Source organism: Heloderma suspectum, chromosome 5, assembly GCF_057233095.1.
Source record: "Heloderma suspectum isolate Gila_16-S chromosome 5, 16-S_ref, whole genome shotgun sequence".
Lineage (NCBI taxonomy): Eukaryota > Metazoa > Chordata > Lepidosauria > Squamata > Helodermatidae > Heloderma > Heloderma suspectum.
This window is the reverse complement of record NC_139462.1, coordinates 204,995,206-205,015,487: the sequence shown is the minus strand read 5'-3', so window position 1 is coordinate 205,015,487 and position 20,282 is coordinate 204,995,206. Positions and strand designations below refer to the sequence as shown.

Here is a 20,282-nt window from a genome sequence, read left to right as displayed (position 1 = left end):
CAACCCAGAATAGTTGCTGGATAAAACATAATGCTACTTAGCTAGTTCTGGCCAGAAATCCTCAAACTGGCATTCACACTTGAAACTGTAGTTAGACGTGCAAAATGTACCACAAGTATGTCCCATCTGAGACGTTTAGCGGCTCATTCTTAAAAGCTTTGGAGCAATTTATTCATTCCTGCGTGGAGGTGATTATACAGTATTGCTCATTATCTCTCCTCATCAAGAACGAATGGTACTTCTGAAGGATATGCCTACGCTATAAACTTAATCTATGTTAACAGGCTTTCTTTTACCCCTGGGAACCGAGGACTGTAGATCTGTTAGTGGGATGAGGGATCTCCATTCTCACCAAACTAGAATTTCCAGGCTTCTTTGGAGAAAGCCATGGCAGTTAAACTAGTATAAAGCAGATATACATTCATAGAGCAGATAACTGGCATACAAACTGTGTTGTAGGGAACTGCTTAGTTTTCTGTCAACATCTGTAATGACATACAAGCTTCTCTGATTATCTTGTGTAATGCTCAGCCCTCAGGATGGTGTTCAGATGTATTCTAGAGCAAGGTGGGCAGACTTCAAGCATGTGGGATCTGCTTGGTTCTTTTTACTAAAAGCTTAAAATCCACCAACTGGAATCAGGTGTAAAAGACATACTTAGAATTAAAGAATTCTCAGCCCAGGAATTTGTTTTGAGTGCCAGATTTGAAATGAGCTTGAAGTCCTTCCCTACACAAGTCCAGTTCTGGTCCATCCCTGTCCCCCCTCTCCGCTTTCTTCATTTCACCAGTATAATTTTGGGTGGAAGTCTTGTTGTGTTGCCATTGTTAAATCAATTGGGAGTCAGAAATCTCAGTGCAAGTGCTCATAACAGGTCAGAAAGTGGTGCAAGTTCAGAGCTTTTTATACTGGGAGGAGGGGGAAGTGTTGTGATTTGCGTTTCACCCTGTTTTTATGCCCAAGAAATAGTATAAACAAGAGTAAGTTTAAAATAAAGCAGGATTTGAAATACGAACATTGCCTCCCAAAAGCCCAAAGAAAATGTCTGGAAAGATTTTTTTCCAGCATACTTTGCTAAGTAATGCCAGGAAGAGAGGGGAAAACATTAAATCTGTTCCCAAAGGTGCTGTATTTAATTTTAGAAGAGGTGTCTGATGCCTCCAAAGATTGTGCAACTATGTTGACTTAAAATATTGAAACTGTATGTTTTAAGGAGATAATCATCACGTTGATAGATTACTGAGTAGCTTGGCATAATACTCTTTAATAGGAATTTTTTTTTTTGAAAGTTGTTCTTATGATGAACAACACTTGGTCTGACCATAAACATTTTTTCTCAGAAAAAGTTACACTGAGTTTAATGGAGCTTACTTCCTAGGAAGTGAACTTAGGACTGCAGCAGTAGAATAAAAATAATAGTTGGGTCATGAATGGTGGATAAGTCAAGAGGTTATCAGGGTTTGCTGCCCTAGACCATGGCGGGGAGAGGGTTTTCTCCTCTTTACCTCTAAAAAATCCCACTGGAAAAACTAAACTTGTGCTGTGAATTGATATCTGCTCATGCCAGGTTACTTCCCTAAGGAAGGTTGCTGCATGTCATGTTGCTATGTTTCTTGGACAGCAGCATGATGGATATTTTATGCTGTATGCTACTGTAAAAACAGTGTGCTATTGTCTGCCCTAGGGAAATTGCTGCGAGATCTGCCACAAATAACTGGGAGCAGCCATTGTTTTAATCCCTGTGGAGAAACTTTGATAAATCCTTCGCGTGCATATTCTCACTAACAAAATGTAACGTAAACATATGGATTTTACTCAAGAGTTAACTCAAGAGTTAACTGCACAATAGTTAGCAATGAAGTTTCATTCTTCTGTGCATCTATTACACCCAAGATCTTTTACAAAAGCAATGTATTGGTGAGAAGTATTTAGAGAAACCACAAACTCTTTTTAATGGACCACCCTATCCATTTTCTGTTCTTATAAGGATGTTTTTCCTATTCATGACTCATTTCACTCTAACATCAAGGGAAATGGAATAACGATTAAGCAAAGGAATGTATGTGTTTCTGGGTTTTGTCCCTTTCCAAAAAGCGTTATGAATTCTTGGTACAGTGTTAAGTAAATACATTGCTACAGAAGCTTTAGCAACTGTTAATAAAGTAAAGAGTACCCTGCTAGTAACTTCTTTTTAAAAAAATCCAACCCCCCCCCCCCTCTGGTTCTTTAATTTGGTGGCTACTTCCAAGCCCACTAGTAGCTTAATATAAAATAGTACAGCGGCAAGTTATACAGAAGGGTTAAGTGAAATTAATGATATCACCCTTAGCTTTCACTTTGTATTTTATTTTCACTTTATAGGTTTGTATGAACTGCTGGCTTCATTGCCAGCCCAGCTGCAGCCACATGTGGACAGCCAGGAAGACCTGACCTTCCTCTGGGATATGTTTGGTGAAAAAAGCCTTCATTCGCTGGTAAAGGTAAACCACACTTAAATGCTTATTCTTTTTGAGAAATGCTTATGGAAAAACATTTTGAGCTGTCTCTAGTAAACCAGAAATCAAGCAGTTGCTCAGTGAAAACAAAACAGCCTTGTTTCGAATTTGTGCTTCTGTGAGGGATGGAAGTTGTTAAAAGATTCTACCAAAAATACAGAGATGATTTCATTTAATAGTGATGTTTTGGCAGTATACATTAATGTAACAAACATATGATGTTTGCCCTTGTTTAGAATGAGGTAGCATGAAATAGTAGCAGGAAATCTGAGACTCCTTCATGGTCAACATTCAAGGCTTGGAGTTTAGCTTAAATAAACAAATGTTCACAGCAAAAATTAGATGGGATATATTTCTGAGGTAAAATATGGCAACAGTTCAGTAGCCACATTAATTTAAAATAATTTCCTTTAACAAAGTCAACTGAAATTCTAGTAAGACTCTTTAATTGGCTTGCATCCATTGAAAATTGTGTTCAGCATATAAATATATTCAAGTCTATCATGAATAAAAATAAACTTGGTAGAGTAATTCATGGATGTGTCCAGTGAAAAAGAGTGAGTATTCATATATAGTTCCTAATTTGCAAAATCCTTTACAATTTTTGTGTTCATCATTGTACTCATGCCACTGTTAAGATTTTACAGATTGGGAGCTGAGTTTGAGAGAGATTTGTGTCAGGCAAGTCATATACTTTGAGCTCGTCATAAATTCTGAGCCAGGCCCCTTGGTTGGACAGGGAAGGCTGTATGGGGCAGTGGGAAATATGCTGGCTTCCCACTTCTGGGAGAGAAGGGTTCCTTCCCCAGAGAAAAGTTTCACTGGGCCCTGTAGCAACTCTTTACACATATGTGGCTGTATTCCTACTGGAAGCACCTTGGGGCACTTACGGATATGTAGCTGCTTCAGGAAATCTGTGTGATGGAGATTTCCAGGAGGATTTTCATCTAACTTAAAGGTGAGGAATGGCTCATGGACTGAATTTGGCCCAGGGAGCCTTTTTAATCAGGCCACCTGCTTCCCCTCTTACTGCCCCGCTCCCTCGTCTTCAGCCCTGCTGCTTTCTTATGAGGTGCTTAGTGTTCTTTGTCTTTTCTTTTCTTGCCTATAGGCACAAGACTTTCAGGTGCAGCCTCCCACAGTGCAGCTGGCTGGGAGGCTGCATCAAGAGAGTGTTCTCTCCTTCTCTTCCACTAGCTTTCTCACCTTCCAACCATATTTCCTTCTGCCTCATTTGGGCTGTTTTCTCAAATTCTCAAGGTAGAAAAGAAGAAGAAACAGATGGAGGAGGCTTTCGTAAAGGGAAAATGCCTTTTAAAAGGGCAATGCCTTGGGTATTTCTTAGAAGGACAAAGCCAGTGCTGGAAGCGAGTAATGATCTAGGAGAAGGGGAAATTGACATCTACCCAGAGATGACCTAAAATCAATTTGCGTGGGGGGATACATTTATTGAAGCTGCAGGGTTTGGGATTGTTATATTTTGAGGGGAGTAAATTTTTGAGGGGAGTTATTTTTTGAGAGTAAAAAAGAATGAAGTCTGGGGGGGGGGGTTGGGGGGAGGACTGGAGGGAAGCCCTGCTCACTTTGGGCTCTGGACCCATCCACTGCTTATGTGTGGTCCCAGAGCCAAGGTGGCCAAAAATTCCTCACTGGTGTTCTGACTCCACACCTGGTCAGATGATTTGCCCTCTTTTGTTTGATGGGAAATGCCAGCATTAAGCTCTCACCATAAGTGAGGCAACAAAGTGGTTCAAAGCAAGAAACTTGGAGCTGAGCTGCGTGCCCAAGCAAAAAAAGAACATGTGCCTGAATTCAAGGGAAATTGTAGGGTTCAGAACAAAGTGTTTACAGGACTCGATGGCTCAGAGGCTGGACTCAGGATGGAAGAGAACAAAGGAAACAATAGCTTGACATAGGGGAATGAAAAGAAACTTCAGAAGTTCCTGGCTACTTGCTTGAGTTAAGGCTAGTTAGCTCTACACTGGAGAAACTGTGCTATGAAAGTGAAGTAGGTACCAGTGTGCAAAGCAAAAGATATCACAAGGGGTGCCCAGGTGGTACTGTAACTAGTTGATCTATCTTGGAGGTGGAAGTACTGTCAAACTGACATTCTCCCTCCCCTCTTTGCTCTTTACAGTTAAAAAAAAAAAAAAAGCTTTAAAGTTCTGGCCCACATACTAATTATATTTTGCATTGCATGATTTTTCTTTAAAAACAGAATCTATAGATACATAATCTTTCAAGAGGGAATTTTTCTTGGCACTGTATGTAATCTCTGAAAGGGAAGAATGTGAAGGAATTTAAGAGCTGCTTAAGTTTAGCACATTTCAGTTGCTAAAAAAAATCCTGATAGACATGGGACAGAAGTCCATTCTGAGTCCTATACATACCTAGTTTTCTCTTAAGTTGCCAAGAAACTATAGTAATTCGAGAAGGGACAGAGGAGTTCTCTGCCAAATGTTAATCATTTTACAAGGCTGAAATAAACTTCACTTTCTGTGAAGTTGTTACGATATGCCTATCTCAGGGTCTGCAAAATTCGTAATGCCATCTTTTTATTGCATATAGACATAAAATACAATAATAGGCCTCGTAGATACTTGTTTAATATGAGCTAACATGTTAGCTGAACAAGTACCCTTGTTATGGTGATATGTTACTTTATGTATACCTATGGTGCATCTTACATGGAAGCAAATACAGTTGTATATTCTTTATCAAATAAAGAAAAATTGAAGAGAAAAGTGCATCAAATATAACACTCATATTGATCAAAAGTAATTTTATAGCACAATAAGATACATATGACCAATAGGACTATAAAAACCAGAGGGTTGTATGACATACTTCTGGTGATTCCCCTGAATGCATCAGTGGGAGGAATGTTAAAAATCTAGAGAAAACATTTTTGGATCAGTTGTAGTTTAAAGCAGCTCTGTAGTTGCTGCTGGGGATGTTCCAAAGAGAAACAGTAATGCAGCCAAAAATGAAACAGGAATGGGGAACTCTTTATTCTTTAAGGGCAAATTATTTTTCAAAGGTGAATATGCCCATTTTTCAATAGAAAAATATTGGTAGGCATAATATAGAAATCCCAATTCTTTGATGTCTATTTTTTCTTCTAGATCTTGTGAACATGGGTTCACCCAAAGGCTAATCAGGGTTCAGTCTTTTCATTGTTAATACCTGATAATGAATGTGAACACTGAACATCTTGTTTCTGTATGTTTCCTCCAGATAACAAGGGGATAAAAGCAAACTTGGTTGTTAAAACCGTTTATGTACCTGTTTGTAGATGGGGCACCTGGTGGTTTTTCTTTCAGAGGTTAATACTTGCTTAGCTTCATCAGTGTTGCAGCTCCAGACCATTCACTGAGCTCATGAGCACCAATTTGTATAGGACACTTACACTAGTAACTTTTTAAAAATGTAGACAATGCAGTGGCCAACTATGTTGTTAAGAGTTACAAACCATTGATTAGGGAAAAAAATAATCACCAAGAAATATTGAATGGGGGAGGCAAAGGAATACAATATTGGAATGGGAAGCATTCATATCAGTCTCATGATCTATGTGGTCCCTGTTTGTAAACATTGTTGGTACAACATGGAAGTGCACACCATACTGAAGCAGCTCCCATGCTAAATTCGTAATGTGTGAATCCAGCCTGAGGGGCATAGTATTTTGTCACTTTTTCCCTTTAAGTGGCACTACTCATTTTATAGATACACGAGTACTGTTTCTACTCCTCTAACTTCTATTTGGCCTTTGTATTTTTGCACATATACATATCTAATGCATTGCACTATCTTTAAAATTCAACCTCTTCACTCTGTGTGCATGTATGTATGACTTATAAGCATGTGTGCTCATGTTTATGTTCTCTTAATTTATAGTTGACATCCTTGTTAACAATTGTTTAAAAATCACAATGTTTTTAAAGTAACTACCTCTAGAAGTTTGTAGAATGCATTTGCTGTGTGGGTGGCATGATGTCATAGAAATTGTCTTCAAACAGAAATCCCATTCAGCTGCCAACTGTGGCATGAGACACTTAACATACTTGTACTAGATGTGTGGTGCCCCTTCATTGGTTAATATCCAACAAGGGGCCAAAGAACTGAAAACTGTAAAACTTGTGAGTTGTATTTCTGTATTTTATGTACATGTATGTGTGGTTGAACTCAGAAAGTAGTTCCTTGCAGATCTGATTGCTTGAGTTCTTCTCCGTGGTCTCTATGCATCCACGCATATGGGCTCTGCACCTATGCAGATCAAGAACCATCTATAGTTGAGGAACTTTTGGTGGGAACCCTCCTCAACCATTCCGGTGTGCATGTCCCTAGCAAGTTCCTGCCTTTTCTCTCAGTTCTCTTTCAACTGCTATCGTGGCAGCTTCACAGGGAACTTTCTGTTCATCTGCTTCTTTCTGAGGACATGCTGAGGCAAATTCACCTTAAGTTTTTCTTTCTTCTTGCTTTCTTCTTGTTTCTCTTGAATTTGTATTTTGTTCATTCATGATCACCGCGATTGCCTGAGGGCATATGGCCCTTCAGGCTGCTTTTCGTAAGTGTGCCCGTTGTGGCAACTCCTGCCAGTGGATAGACACTCCCTGTGCTTTCTTTGTCTAGAGGAAGGGTATAAAGTAGAGTCCTGCTTGATTTGTCAAGCAGGTGAGGCATAATCAAGCGACAACACTCCGCGCTGTTCTTTCGGAGAAAGCTCTGGAGACAGTTGTTACTCAGGTCCCTTTTTGGGATCAAGTGCTAGGAAGAGAGGGCTTAGAAAAAAGCCATAGAATGGATTGGTACTTCGGTTCACAAGCATGCCTGTCTTAAGGGTAGAAAGTTTTGCTGCCTAGAATCTGAGATGCAGGCAATCATGCTGACAAAGCAGTGGTCAAGTTGTGAAACAATAGACCACTATGAGAAGAAGTTACAATTGTTTTTCCCTGCAGCTAGCAGCTCAATGAGTCCGGGATATTCCTGTATACCCTGATAATGCCTAAGCTAACATCAGCTGCCTAAAACTATGAAAAAACACTATTTTTGCAAGTGTGTGCCCACCCATTATGTCTTTCACCAATCCAGAACCAAATTTCTAGTTGACAACTGAAAAGATGGAAAAAGTCCAATCAGAAGGCAAGAATATTTAGGGGAGTCAGTGAATCAACAAGAGACTGACTCCTGGGAGGAAGACTTTTGTGTTCTGTGTTTTCTGTTCTTTTTGTTTTTGCGTAACTCTAAGCTTTGCTAACAGATTATTGCTAGTTTTGGGGACCTTTTGGCCACAGTTTTCATGTTTGTGTTCCTTTTGAGAGAACAAGAGATTTCTTAGTTTGCCCACTTCTCTTCTTTAGTTCTTAAGGCTGCAGCTATCTGTTGTTTCAGAACTAGCTTTTGGGGGCTTGATGCTTAGCCCCTAAGCAGCTTGATGCAGCTTTCTCCAACTGTTTTATTTTACTCACTGGTGAGGGTCAGACTTCACCACCTTTTTCCATTTTAAAACATTCTCTCCACTTTCTCCCTGGATTAATTTTCCTATCTGGACTTCGCTGAGTTCTACACCTTAGACTCTAGCAGAAGTCTTTTAGCCTTCTGGGTTCACAAAAGCTTCAGAGATCTGAAGATCTCTTCCTGGGATAGGTAGCTATACCTTCCTTTTAATTCCCCATCTCTTTTTCTCTAAACATTTGGACTATACTTCTATATAGTTTAAAGCTTTAAACATTGCATTTAACTAGTATGTACTGGTGGAAGTTTAAGTGGAGTTAAGTAACAGTTGAACTGCTGCTAGTTGGGCCTGTTACTATCCTAACATTGTTTTCTAACAGGTCTTAGCAAGAGTTAAACTGTAGTATATTTTGCATAATTTACACATATATTTCTTTGTAACCATTGCACGCTTCACATTTTACTTCTGTATGTGATGTTCTTTGCATTACTTTCTTTATAAACTATACATATCTTAAGCCCTCTAGTGTGACTTGTTTCATTTTCTTAACAAGTTGACAGAGTATTCACTGTTTTTCCTGCTTAAGTTTTAAATACATCTGCAAACATATTAAACTTTTAAGTAGCCTTAAGTTGGTTCTGGTTATGCTCTCTTGCCCACTGGGGCAAAGTCAGAACCTCATTTTCAGCAGTAAAGCTTAAGATGTCCATGGTGTCGATGGACTCTCCTTGTTGGGGCATCAAAGACCCTTGCCGAGTTGCCAACAGAGTCTGTGGAGACTCAGGTTTCTAAGCTACCATTGCCAACAGTCCATACTGACCCACCAACACCTGGCATGTTGTTGAAGCTTACAGTGGTGAAAAAACACTCCAAAAAACCCAGGGCTCATAAGACTTCTTTGGACCTGAAGAAGACTTCAGTGGATAGACCGTCCATGGCCCCGACATCGGGTGCCTGTGTCGGTATCAACCTTGCTTCCGATGCTGCCAGCACCTCCTCCACTTCTTGACTCTGATTCCCGTGCAGCTACTGCCAGCATTGGAACAGATGCTGAGGGTTGTACCTGCAGATGATCCCCAAGAACTAGCCTCGACTTCAGAGGGTGAAATTCAAGATGTGTTTCTGGTACTGGTACTTCAGCCTCCACATACACAGGGAAGTAGATCACCATAGCATTGCAGCAGATGCTCCCCATCTCCGTGAGGTTCTCTGGACTCAATGTTTCCTGGATATTTATCCTCAAATTGCAGAGATCGCAGGTCATATTGGCAGGACCAAAGCTGCTACTGGTTGCAGCCTCCATTTTCAGACTGAGATAGAATGATGGGACTTACCACCCAGGCATATATTTCACTTGGAGGACCCATGCTAGGATTATTATAGGCCTGAGATTGATGATCCTTATAGATCCCTCTGTCCCTGTCCATGACCTACTTTTCCAGCTCACTACCATCCAATACCCTCAGCCACCATATTAAGACCTCCATCAGACCAGGGTCTATTTCTTGCCCCTCCAACACTGCCCCCAGTTACAGTACTTCCTCGCACAATGCCATCAACACAATCTGTGGAGATGGTACAAGCGGCAGTTCCCACAGTAACACTAATAGTACCTCCTATGGTTCCCAATATACCACCAACGCCTACGTATCTGCTTACCATGCTACCATCAGAATTGCATTCTACTCCTTCTCATACCATCTTATTACAACAGACATCTGTTGGTGTTTCCAAATCCACTAGCAGATTCCCAGGGTATTGCCTCAGTCGGAGGTGGATGATTATCAGTTGTACTCAATATCCTAATCTTCAACTGCTCCATCCATTTTGTTCCCTGATGCTGGAGTAGGAAATCTTGACCCTGCTTTCCTTTCTGAAGACATGGGTCTGTTTTCAGAACAAATACTACATATATTGCAGTCACTTGGTCTCAAGACGCAACAACCAATTGTTTGGGTTAAGGATTCAGATTTTGATGCTGTGAACTCTGAATCCACTGTCCTAGTGGCCATCTCTTTGCTGCCTGCACTGTTGCAAACCATTCAACAGTCTTGGAAAGCACTGTCATCTATGTCCTCTGCCTCAAAGCACCTGGAAAACCTATATAAGGTGCAAGAGAAGGACATGGGGTTTCTATTCCTACAGCCTACTCTGAATTCAGTTACTGTGGAGACATCTCAGGGGAAATCCCAAAACATGCATTCTTCTCCTGTGGATAAGAAAGATACTCATCTAGACCTGATGAGTAGACTTATCTACTCATCTATGGCACTGGGACTGCATGTGGCGAATTACCAAGTGACCATGTCCAAACACCAGATATTTCTGTGGGAGAAGATAGGATTCCCTCTTTGAATACCTTCCTGAGGATAAACAGGAGTATGCCAACATCTTCCACAGTGAAACAGTGTGTTTGTCTCGCCAGCAAATTAATAGGTTTTGGCATCAGGTGGATTGTGATGCCAAAGCTATGGTAGCTTCCATAGCATTAAGAAGACTTGCTTGGCTTTGGTCTTTGGGGGTCTTGCAGAAAGCTTGATAAAGAATCAAGGACCTTTCTTTTGATGGGGAAGGTCTATTTGGTTCAAAGACGGATAAGGCAATGGGTTCAGTGCAGAAAGCCAGGAACACGCCTGTCGCATGGGGTTGCGCCAACAATCTATCACAATCAATGCGAATGGTTCCGACAGTCATCCTACAAGTGGTCCCATTCCCCAGCCAGACAACCTTTCCATCAACCATTGGCTCTAGTTCTGAAATGCCTGTATCACTCTGGCAAATTTAGGAACACCCACCGGAAATGAGAATGCTATACATCACTTTTGACTCCCCCCTTCTGATTGTTCGACCTTGTGTCTGTCAACCCTCCTTTGGAACTCACCTGTCATTTTTCTCTGGAAGTGGAAGAGCATCACATTGGACTTTTGGGTCCTCCCCATCATCCAGAGAGGCTACAGGATCAAGTCTGATGATCTCCCTCCTATCGGCTGCATCAAGGTTACTACTCCTGTGGAGGTACTTCTACAGGAAGTAGATACCTTTCTGGTGAAGGGAGGCATACATTGAATCCCTCTAGATACAGGATGGGTTCTACTCCTGTTACTTCACTGTTCTGAAGAAGGATGGGAGGTCTTTGACTGATCTTGGACCTCAGAGAGGTGAACTCATATATCACCCCCAAAACATTTCAGGATGGTCATGCTTGTGTTGGCCCTCCTCCTGCTTCAACAAGGAGATTGGTTCATGTCAGTGGACCTGACGGATGCATACTTCCATATTGCCATCAGTTGGACTTACCAACACTTACTTCAGTTTGCCATTGGATCCAACGCTTACCAGTTCTAAGGTGTTGCCCTTTGGCCTTGCCATAACACTGAGGGTCTTCACCAAATGTATGGCCGTTTTGGCAGCCCACCTTTGAGTGTAAGGGGTGTCCACGTACCTCTACATCGACTATTGGCTGTTAATAGCATCTACAAAAGCAGGGATCCTCCAGGCTAACTCTCTGATATGTGGCCTCTTGCAGGATCTCTGTCTCCACATCAGTGTGGAGAAATCCACTTCTCACCAATGCAACACATCCAGTTCATTGGAATGGTACTGGATTCCACTATGGGCCGAACATTTCTGCCTCAAAATCGAGCGTTGATATGCCATGCTGGAGATATGATCACTCAAATTGTTGTTACCATGGTGCAGATTCAAAGGCTGCTGGGGTTGATGGCAGCCACAACTGTCATGGTATTGTGAAGCTGCTTCAAAATTGGTTCATTTGTGCCTTCAACCCATTATGGGATGCTTGTTGGACCCACCTCTGCCTCCCTGGATATATGACCCACAGCCTGGTTTGGTGAACGAATGTTTCCCATCTCATTAGAGGTGTTCCTTTCTCTCTTCCTTCTCCATCCCAAATGGTTACAACCGTTGCTACCATGCAAGCATGGGGTCCTCATTGCTAGCCCCTCACAGTTCAAGGGATATGGACAGAGACAGAAGCTGTATTTCATATCAACTTTTTAAAGCTTCTGGCCATCAAGAAGGCACTGAGAGTGTTTGACACTGAGCTCAGAGGTCATTTAGTTCAGGTAGCCTCAGACATTATCACTACAGTGTTCTGCCTGAGCAAACAAGGAGATCCAAAGTCATTGCTTCTGATTGAACTGATTATCTACATTTTAGATTGGTTCATTTCCCACTGGATTGGACTCCTTGGAGTACACATTGCCAGGGTGGACACTTGCATTGCTGACACCCTCAGTCTGACTTACTTGACATTGCACAAGCAGATGCTAGTGAGAACAGCGCTGGCCAACCTTTTCCTTTTCTGGGACACCCCAGAGGTGGATCTGTTTGCCCAGTCAGAGAACACCATTTGCCCAAGTTTCTGCAGCAGAGCAGAAGTAGATGCAGGATTGCTAGGGGACGCTTTCCTCCTCACATAGATGGGTGCACTCTTCTATCTGTTTCCACCCTTACATTCATCACCAGAGTGCTGGCGAAGATCAGGGTTGACAGGATAGATTGCTTTCTCATCATACCACAGTGGCTGAAACAGCCCTTCATCTCTTCCTTGGGGATCACCTTCGCCTTCTGTTGATCCCAAACGCGCTCACATGAGATCGAGGCAGGATCTGACACCCAGACATCAGCACATTCCAGATGATGGCATGGAGAATCTGTTACACCATCAGACTGACTTCCATTCCTGAGGCAGTGCAAAGTATCTTTGACACAGCTCGGAAACTGGTTACCAGACTGCAGTATCTTTGACACAGCTCGGAAACTGGTTACCAGACTGCGCTTGTCCATAAGTAGATCTCTTTCTGTTCTTTTGCAAGGCTTCATGGCTTTGATCCAGTTTGGTGCCCATTGCACCAAGTTCTGCAGTTCTTGTTGTCCCTTCATGAAAAAGATTTGAAGTTGTCATCATCAAGAGCATACCTGGTGGCTGTTTCAGCTTCTCATCTGCTGGTGGAGGGCTTCTTGGTGTTCTCACACCCAGCAGCTAAACAGTTTCTCTATGGGATACATAGTCTCTCTCCACCAGTTTGTCACCCAGTACTGAGTTGGAGTTTAGTCAGTTCTGCAGGCCTTGACTGCCAAGCCATTCAAACCACTTGCTACTGTGGACTTGCACCTGCTTTCGTGGAAGCTGGCATTTTTGGTACCAATAACTTCAGCTGGGAGAGCGGTCATCTACAATCTACCCACCATCCCACTTCAGTGTCGATTTTCTGCTGATACTGACATTCCCATCGGTTCTGAGACTGAGTATGGTGGTCTCAAGGAACTGGGGGAATAGGTTGGAACCCGCTAGTTACACGCGCACTAAGACGGTGGAAAAGGGTTGCCGCCAAAAGTTCCTCAGCTATAAAGCGTTCCTGATCGAGTTTCCATGCAGGCACAGAGCCCATATGTGTGACTGCACAGATGACCACTTGAACTACAGTTCCAGGTAAGCAACTTGTCTTGTCTTCATTAGAGAAAGGGAATAGTCAGAGTTAGAAGTGTATATGTGAATGTAATTTCTGCTTTTATTTTAAATTGCTTTTGTATCCTTGTGATGCAAGAGGCATACTGCCTTCTTTCTGGCTTCACTACTTTGTTTTGATCTTCTTACCATTGGTGTGTGCCAAGTTGATGTCCATGTAACTCCCATCATCACCCCCAACCACTTTTTCCTGAGGGAATGCAGGGTCAAAAGGTTCCTCAAGCCGGCTGTATTCAGTTGAACAGCCTTGGGTAATATTGGGAAGATGAAGCTAATTGTGGATTTTCTTTGGAGTGGAGGTTATAGAACCAATCTGTTGTGGCCTAGGATCAATGATGACATACTGCATTTGAACATTACTTGGTAAGTCATGAATTCTGGCTTATTAAACCACAATGTGCATGAGCTGCATGCTGATGCAAGCAGCCTGTTCATTCCTGCTTTGCTTCTCCTGCTCACATGAGCTGGTAAGCAAATGAAGCATGGGTAACTTAGTGTTGTGTCCAAACCCAGGTTTATGGTTCATTGTGACCAAAAAGCCAAAATCATAAACCAGCTTTAAACAAGGCTTTGTTGTTGGTGTATGAAGCCTGGCTTGTTTGGGTGCAATAATCCTAGGCTGAGACTTAAAGCTAAGCTATCGATGCCTAGTTTGTTTACCAATTCATGGAGCAGGAGTGAAATGTGGTCATGCACACTGCAGTCTAAACCAGGATTTTTGGGTCAAAGTGACATATGAACACAGCAGTGGCTATGCCCCAGACTGCTGTTCAAAGTTTCTGAGTGTGCATGCTTAAAGGTTAAAATGTCAGATAGCATTTGTTTATAGTTTAGATATAATATCACATAGTGTATATGGAAAGAATAAGTGTACTTTGAGCTATTTAGTTTCTTTAAATAGAGAGAACATGGTATCCCTCAATATCTCTTTCAGGGACCCCAGGTTTTAGAGGAGACAAGGTTTGGTAATGTTCTGTAGTATGTACTGCATGTATAAAAATAGGTTTGTTGCTAGAGCTTCATGTTCTCATCTCAAATAGAAGAGATTAATTCAGCTTTCAAAACGTCCTGAAGAGTGTAAAAGAAACCTGAGCTTAAAGTGAACAACAAAACCTCATCCAATTTTGGAAATTCTTCCTCCAGTAGCTGAGCAGAGAGTTTGGCTCTGAAGGGGCAGAAAAATTTATCTTGGAGGACGGGTAGCTTGTTTGGCTTTAATCTGAATTTCCTCTACCCACCAAGGGGACCTCTTCCTATAAGCAAAGTCATCAAAACCTTTTCTTACTTATTGACCAGAAACGTTCACTTGAATGGAGTCTCTGAAATCTCAAATAATAGTTTATTTTGTTGTATGAGGAACAAAGAAATCAAAGTAGGAATGTTTCTTTCAGAAAGATCAACATTTAAAAAAAAATGAAACTACAAGAATACAGAGGTATATAGCCAATATTTAAACTGTTCTATTCAAGCTTACAGCACTCAGATAGCTTTCTTCATTACTTTCCTATTAATTTGGAACTTGAAATAATGTTTTGCACCTGAATCTATTGTCTGTACAACAAATTCTGATATGATTTAATATGAGAAATCCTAAATGGTATTTCAAGACAAAACAAACCTGCTATTGAATTAGAAGGCAATATGGCAGTCAAAACTAAGAACTTTATGGTAGTCAAAAATAAAAGCTTAGTATATTTTGCATAGCAAATCCTCATTCTTGCTCATGTGGGAAGCCTCCATAGTTACAGGAGGCTCTCTTCAGTCTGTTGCCCTCCATGAGTTGAGGGTGACAAATGCAATGAGGGAGGGAGGGGTGGGGCTTGAGTGCTCATTCTCCTCACATATTGATTGTAACCGTTTCCGAACAACTGAATAGGGCTGGTGTCTCTCTTGTATGTGCATGCACACATTCCTCACACCTCACACATGCACACTTCCTCCCTAACTGTCATAGACATGTATCCCACACATGCCATCTGTTCACATACAATCCTACATAGTCTATCTACACATGCACGCTCAGAGAAAGATACACACTCCCATAACACACCCCTCTCCCTTCCCCTTGTGTGTTGCTCCCCACTGCCCTCACAAGCCCCCATTGATCACAAGCCCCCAGCCTCCTCATGCCCCCTGTTGCTCTGTAACCTCCACCCCGTAGTCTCCTCCCCCACACACACACACACAAGCGCGCGTGCACACACACACAGATTACCAGGCTCTTGCTGCCCTGCTATCTTAATTGCCTCAGAGTGCTTGTGGGGCCATGCGGATTCCTGACTGATAAGTAAGAATTTTTAAAAAGTTTTTGTTGTTGTTGTTAGAAACCATGGAGGTTGAGTGACAACAGCTATGTGAAGTCTATTCAGTTTTACTCATATCCTCCATTTTAGCATCCAGTAGAGTTACTAGCAATAGGGTATTCAATACCACCATGAGACTTTCTGATAACTGGTGTTTTTTCTAGAGAGGTAGAACACAGGCTGATGCAGATCCGTTATGTGTTAAGCTTCAGCATATTAAAAGAGTTTGTGTGTTTAGGAGCTGCTTCTCAATCTGCCCATTTCACAAATTCCCCATTTGGGATCTTAACACAGTAGTATTTGCTATTATAGGGCCTCCTTTTGAACTGCTAACCGCTTGCCTGAATAAAGAGTTGATGCTTAAGACAGTGATTCTGGTAGCAGTGACCTCGGCCAGTAAGGTTTCAGCCAGTAACCACAGCCAATAGGATTTCAGAACTTAATGCATTTTCAGTTAATGGAGAACTTTTTCATAAGGCAAGTGCTGCTATAGCTGGATCCAGCCTCTATTCCTAAAGTAAATTCTGTGTTTCACAGGATATCATGTTACTGATTTTCTTTCTCTTCTCTCTCATCCCAAGGAGAGGCAATAACACAACCCTTCAAAGGGTATTTAAACTTAGTTTGATCACCTAGAAGCTAACAGGACAACCAAAGTTTCTGTGTTAACATGTTGTCTTTGACTCCCTCTCATATTGCCAGATAGACTCTGGGATGATCGAGAAGAGATCCTGGCCTTCCTGTCCGTGACAACTTTTCAAGTCCTTGAAGAGCACTATCATATCTCCCCTCAGTCTTGTCAAGGCTAAACATGCCCAGTTCTTTCACTCTCTCTTCATAGGGCTATGTTTCCAGTCTCCTGATCATCTTTGTTGCCCTCCTCTGAACCCTCTCCAGCTTGTCTACATCCTTCTTAAAGTGTGGTGCACAGAACTGTACACAGTACTCCAGATGAGGCCGAACCAGTGCTGAGTAGAGGGGAACTAGTACTTCCCAGGATTTGGAAGCTATGCTTCTATTAATGCAACCCAAAATAGCATTGGCCTTTTTTGCCGCCACATCACATTGCTGGCTCATATTCAGCTTGTGATCTACAACAATTCCAAGATCCTCCTTCCTTGTAGTGTTGTTGAGCCACATATCCCCCATCTTGTAACTGTGCATTTGGTTTCTTTTTGCTAGGTGCAGAATTTGGCATTTATCCCTATTAAATGTCATTCTGTTTTCTGCCCAGCACTCCAGCCTATCAAGATCACTTTGAATTTTGTTTCTGCCTTCCAAAGTATTAGCTATCCCACCCAATTTTGTGTCATCTGCAAATTTGATCAGCATTCCCTGCACCTCTTCCTCCAAGTCATTAATAAAAATGTTGAAGAGCACTGGGCCCAGGACTGAGCCCTGCTGTACCCCGCTTGTTACCTCTCCCCAGTTTGATAAGCACTCTTTGAGTCCGATCCTATAGCCAACTGTGGATCTACGTGATCATTGTTTCATCTAGCCCACTTTGAGCTAGTTTGCTCATCAGGATGTCATGGGGCACTTTGTCGAAAGGTTTGCTGAAGTCGAGGTATATTATGTCCACAGCATTCCCATGGTCCACAAGGGAGGTTACTTGATCCAAAAATGAGATCAGATTCGTCTGGCAGGATTTGTTCTTGACAAATCCCTGTTGGCTTTGAGTAATCACGGCATTGTTTTCAAGGTGCTTACAGACGGATTGCTTTATCATCTGTTCCAGAATTTTCCCAGGGAGTGATGTCAGACTGCCTGGTCTGTAGTTCCCAGGTTCCTCCTTTTTATCCTTTTTGAAGATAGGGACAACATGAGCCCTCCTCCAGTCATCTGGCACTTCACTCGTCCTCCATGATTTCTCAAAGAGAATAGACAGTGGCTCTGAGAGTTCTTCTGCTGGTTCCTTTATTACTCTAGGGTGCAGTTCATCTGGCCCTGGAGATTTGAACTCATTCAAAGTGATCAGGTGTTCCTTGACCATTTGCTATACATACATCTCTATAGGATATTTTGTAAAGACCTGGTTACCCCATCTTAAGAATATCATAGATCTGGCAAAGGTGTAGAAAGGAGCAACTAAAGTTATAAAGATATTGAGGATATAATTGTATGCATTGTTTCCTGGGTTAAGTCCCGTTGAACACAATAGGATGTGCTTCTGAGGAAACATGCATAGGATTGTTCTGTAAGAGTAGCTTTGTAATGAGAAAATAATTGGGGTTCATAAATGACATTTGGCTTCAGTAAAGGGATAGGACCTAGTTCTCACAATGAATAATTACTTTGGGCACAATCTTGTTGGGATGCCCAGAAGCCTCTGAACTCAGGCTGACAGGCATCCTATGCAGAGTGGGAGGAGCACAGAGGCAATCTTCGCCTCTACCCTGCTCCCACTCTGCATTTTTGTTGGATGGGCTTTTTTCCCCATCTAGCCAGGGCTCTGCAAAGCCAGGGGGGAATGAGGCTGGTGAGGCCAGAGGCTTCTTCATAAGCCAACCATAACCCCATCCCCTTCCCATCCACAGAACTGCCCCCTTTCTCTCCTCTCTGAGGTCGCTGGTGCGGGTCTCTCCACACCGAGGGGAAGGAGTGGGGAGCATAGGAAAAGTATTTTATGTAAAAGGCATCTTCTGCAAATCATTATGATAATGTGTCTAAATTTTATAATCAAAGTTTAATCTGTCATTATTTTATTGTGTTTGAACATGAAGAGAAAGTAATCTTATGATGCAATCCTATATATGTATTCTGAGCCACGTTAGGTTCAAGGAGATTTACTCCAGGTAAGTGTATATAAGATTGCAGCCTTAGTCTGTTTAAATGCATTAACATTCTATATTTTAAAAGGTTTGAAATAGATAATGAACTGCATATACCATCATCTTACAGAATTCTTTTATTAATGTATTACTTCCCAAAGTTAACCCATATGCATACAGGGTAAAAGTAGATTGTAGTGATCTAACTATTAAAATTAGAAAGTTGATTTTTGTTTATAGGCTTGTTTTACTGAATAAATGTTAGGAAAATAACAGTGCAGTCCTATTTGTTTATTCAAAGTAAATCTCACTGCATTCAATGGAACTTGCTCCCAGGTATGTATGCATAGGATGGTAGCCTCTGCTGATTAATACAGGTGATAATCTGCCAGTTCTCCTCTTAGTAAAACCAAAGAATGCTTGAAGCAGTTTTGAATAAATACTAATACTGAAGCTGAAAATACTTAATATTACAGTGTTAGGATTGATTTATTACTTCTTGTTTACATTGGTAACTGCCACCCACATTTTTGGAATGTATAACTTCATAAATAATTTACTTCATTTTATATCCCTTCTCAGGATAAACATTTTATTCTGTTTTCAGAAGCATTATAAAATATAAATGATAAGTAAGGAAATATGTGAGAAATAAGTCCTGAAAATCAAAAAGGGAAAGGAAATAGCAAATGTTGAGCTTTTCTGTGGGTTGGTCTTACATACTCAACATTTTTTCCATCTGACTTCATACAGTGCTTCACCAGAAGCTGATGATAAATTATATCTACATGTTCACTACTAAATGCTTCCGTAAGGTTGTTTCTTTGCAGTTGTTTCACTAGTCAGCTTATGTTGTCAAGCTCTACTGCTTTTCTTCCATTCAAACTTCTTTATTCCATTATTTCCTAGATTCATGAGAAATTGCATTATTATGAAAAACAGAGCCCTGTGCCCATGTTGCATGGTGCATTAGCTTTGGCAGATGACGTAAGTATCCCTTATGAGACCATTGGCACCATATTTCCCCGAACTGTCTGAAAGCAGAGCACAGAACAAGTGTATGAATGGGATCATGTAAGCTGGATGTGCAAAGGTTTCCAAAGGGTTGTCATCACAGGTTTGCTAATGGTGTTTCGATTTTTATTAGACATGTTACTACTATAACAACATGGCATCTAGATAGGTTCTTGTTCTGCCTTGGTGCCATGTAAGAAAAAGTACAGGTCAGAAGTCTACAGTGAAGTGAAGCTGTTAGCTACTGACTGATGTGCTACAAGAATCATAGACAAGAGGAATGTTTTCCAAAAATAAAGATAAATGAGATAGCTCAGGTGCTGACAGAATAAGAAAAATGACTGATAATACGAAATGAAATAACTCTTATGAAAGATATAGGAAGGGGTTGTCAGAAAATAACTTGTTTAAAAAAGAAGCAAAGATTTATAGATATTAAAGCTTTCCAAATTACTTTCATAACTAAAAAATAAAATTAGACTGGCTGGCATTGATAGAGTATTTAATTTCCTGTTACTATAATTTTTATTAATAAAAATCAACCCTGCCTTTTCTGCATTATATGGTGAATTCTACAACCCTGATGAATTGTGTGCACACCTGTATAAACTATGACAGAACTTGAGGTAGGCAGTGTAACAAAAAGTAAGTTAAACTGATTCAAGTGAAACATAGGTATGCTGCGCACACTCAAGGACAATCTTTGGTGCAATGCTGTTTTTCTTAGCTGCCACTTCTTATTTTCTCATAGAT

General features: G+C 41.2%; 1 protein-coding gene across 12 annotated transcripts in view; it reads left to right on the top strand.

Moving 5' to 3' along the window:
* Positions 1 to 20,282, top strand: part of MPP7 (MAGUK p55 scaffold protein 7) — a 132,044-nt gene that overhangs the window by 51,998 nt on the left and 59,764 nt on the right. For all 12 annotated transcript variants that reach the window (XR_014792431.1, XM_084859133.1, XM_084859143.1 and 9 more), the window contains 2 exons: positions 2,362 to 2,480; positions 19,425 to 19,502. Coding sequence is in view for 11 of the 12 variants with exons in the window: in XM_084859133.1 (XP_084715259.1) it covers positions 2,362 to 2,480; positions 19,425 to 19,502 (197 nt within the window). In the remaining variant the exon portion in view is untranslated. The remainder of the gene's footprint in view (positions 1 to 2,361; positions 2,481 to 19,424; positions 19,503 to 20,282) is intronic.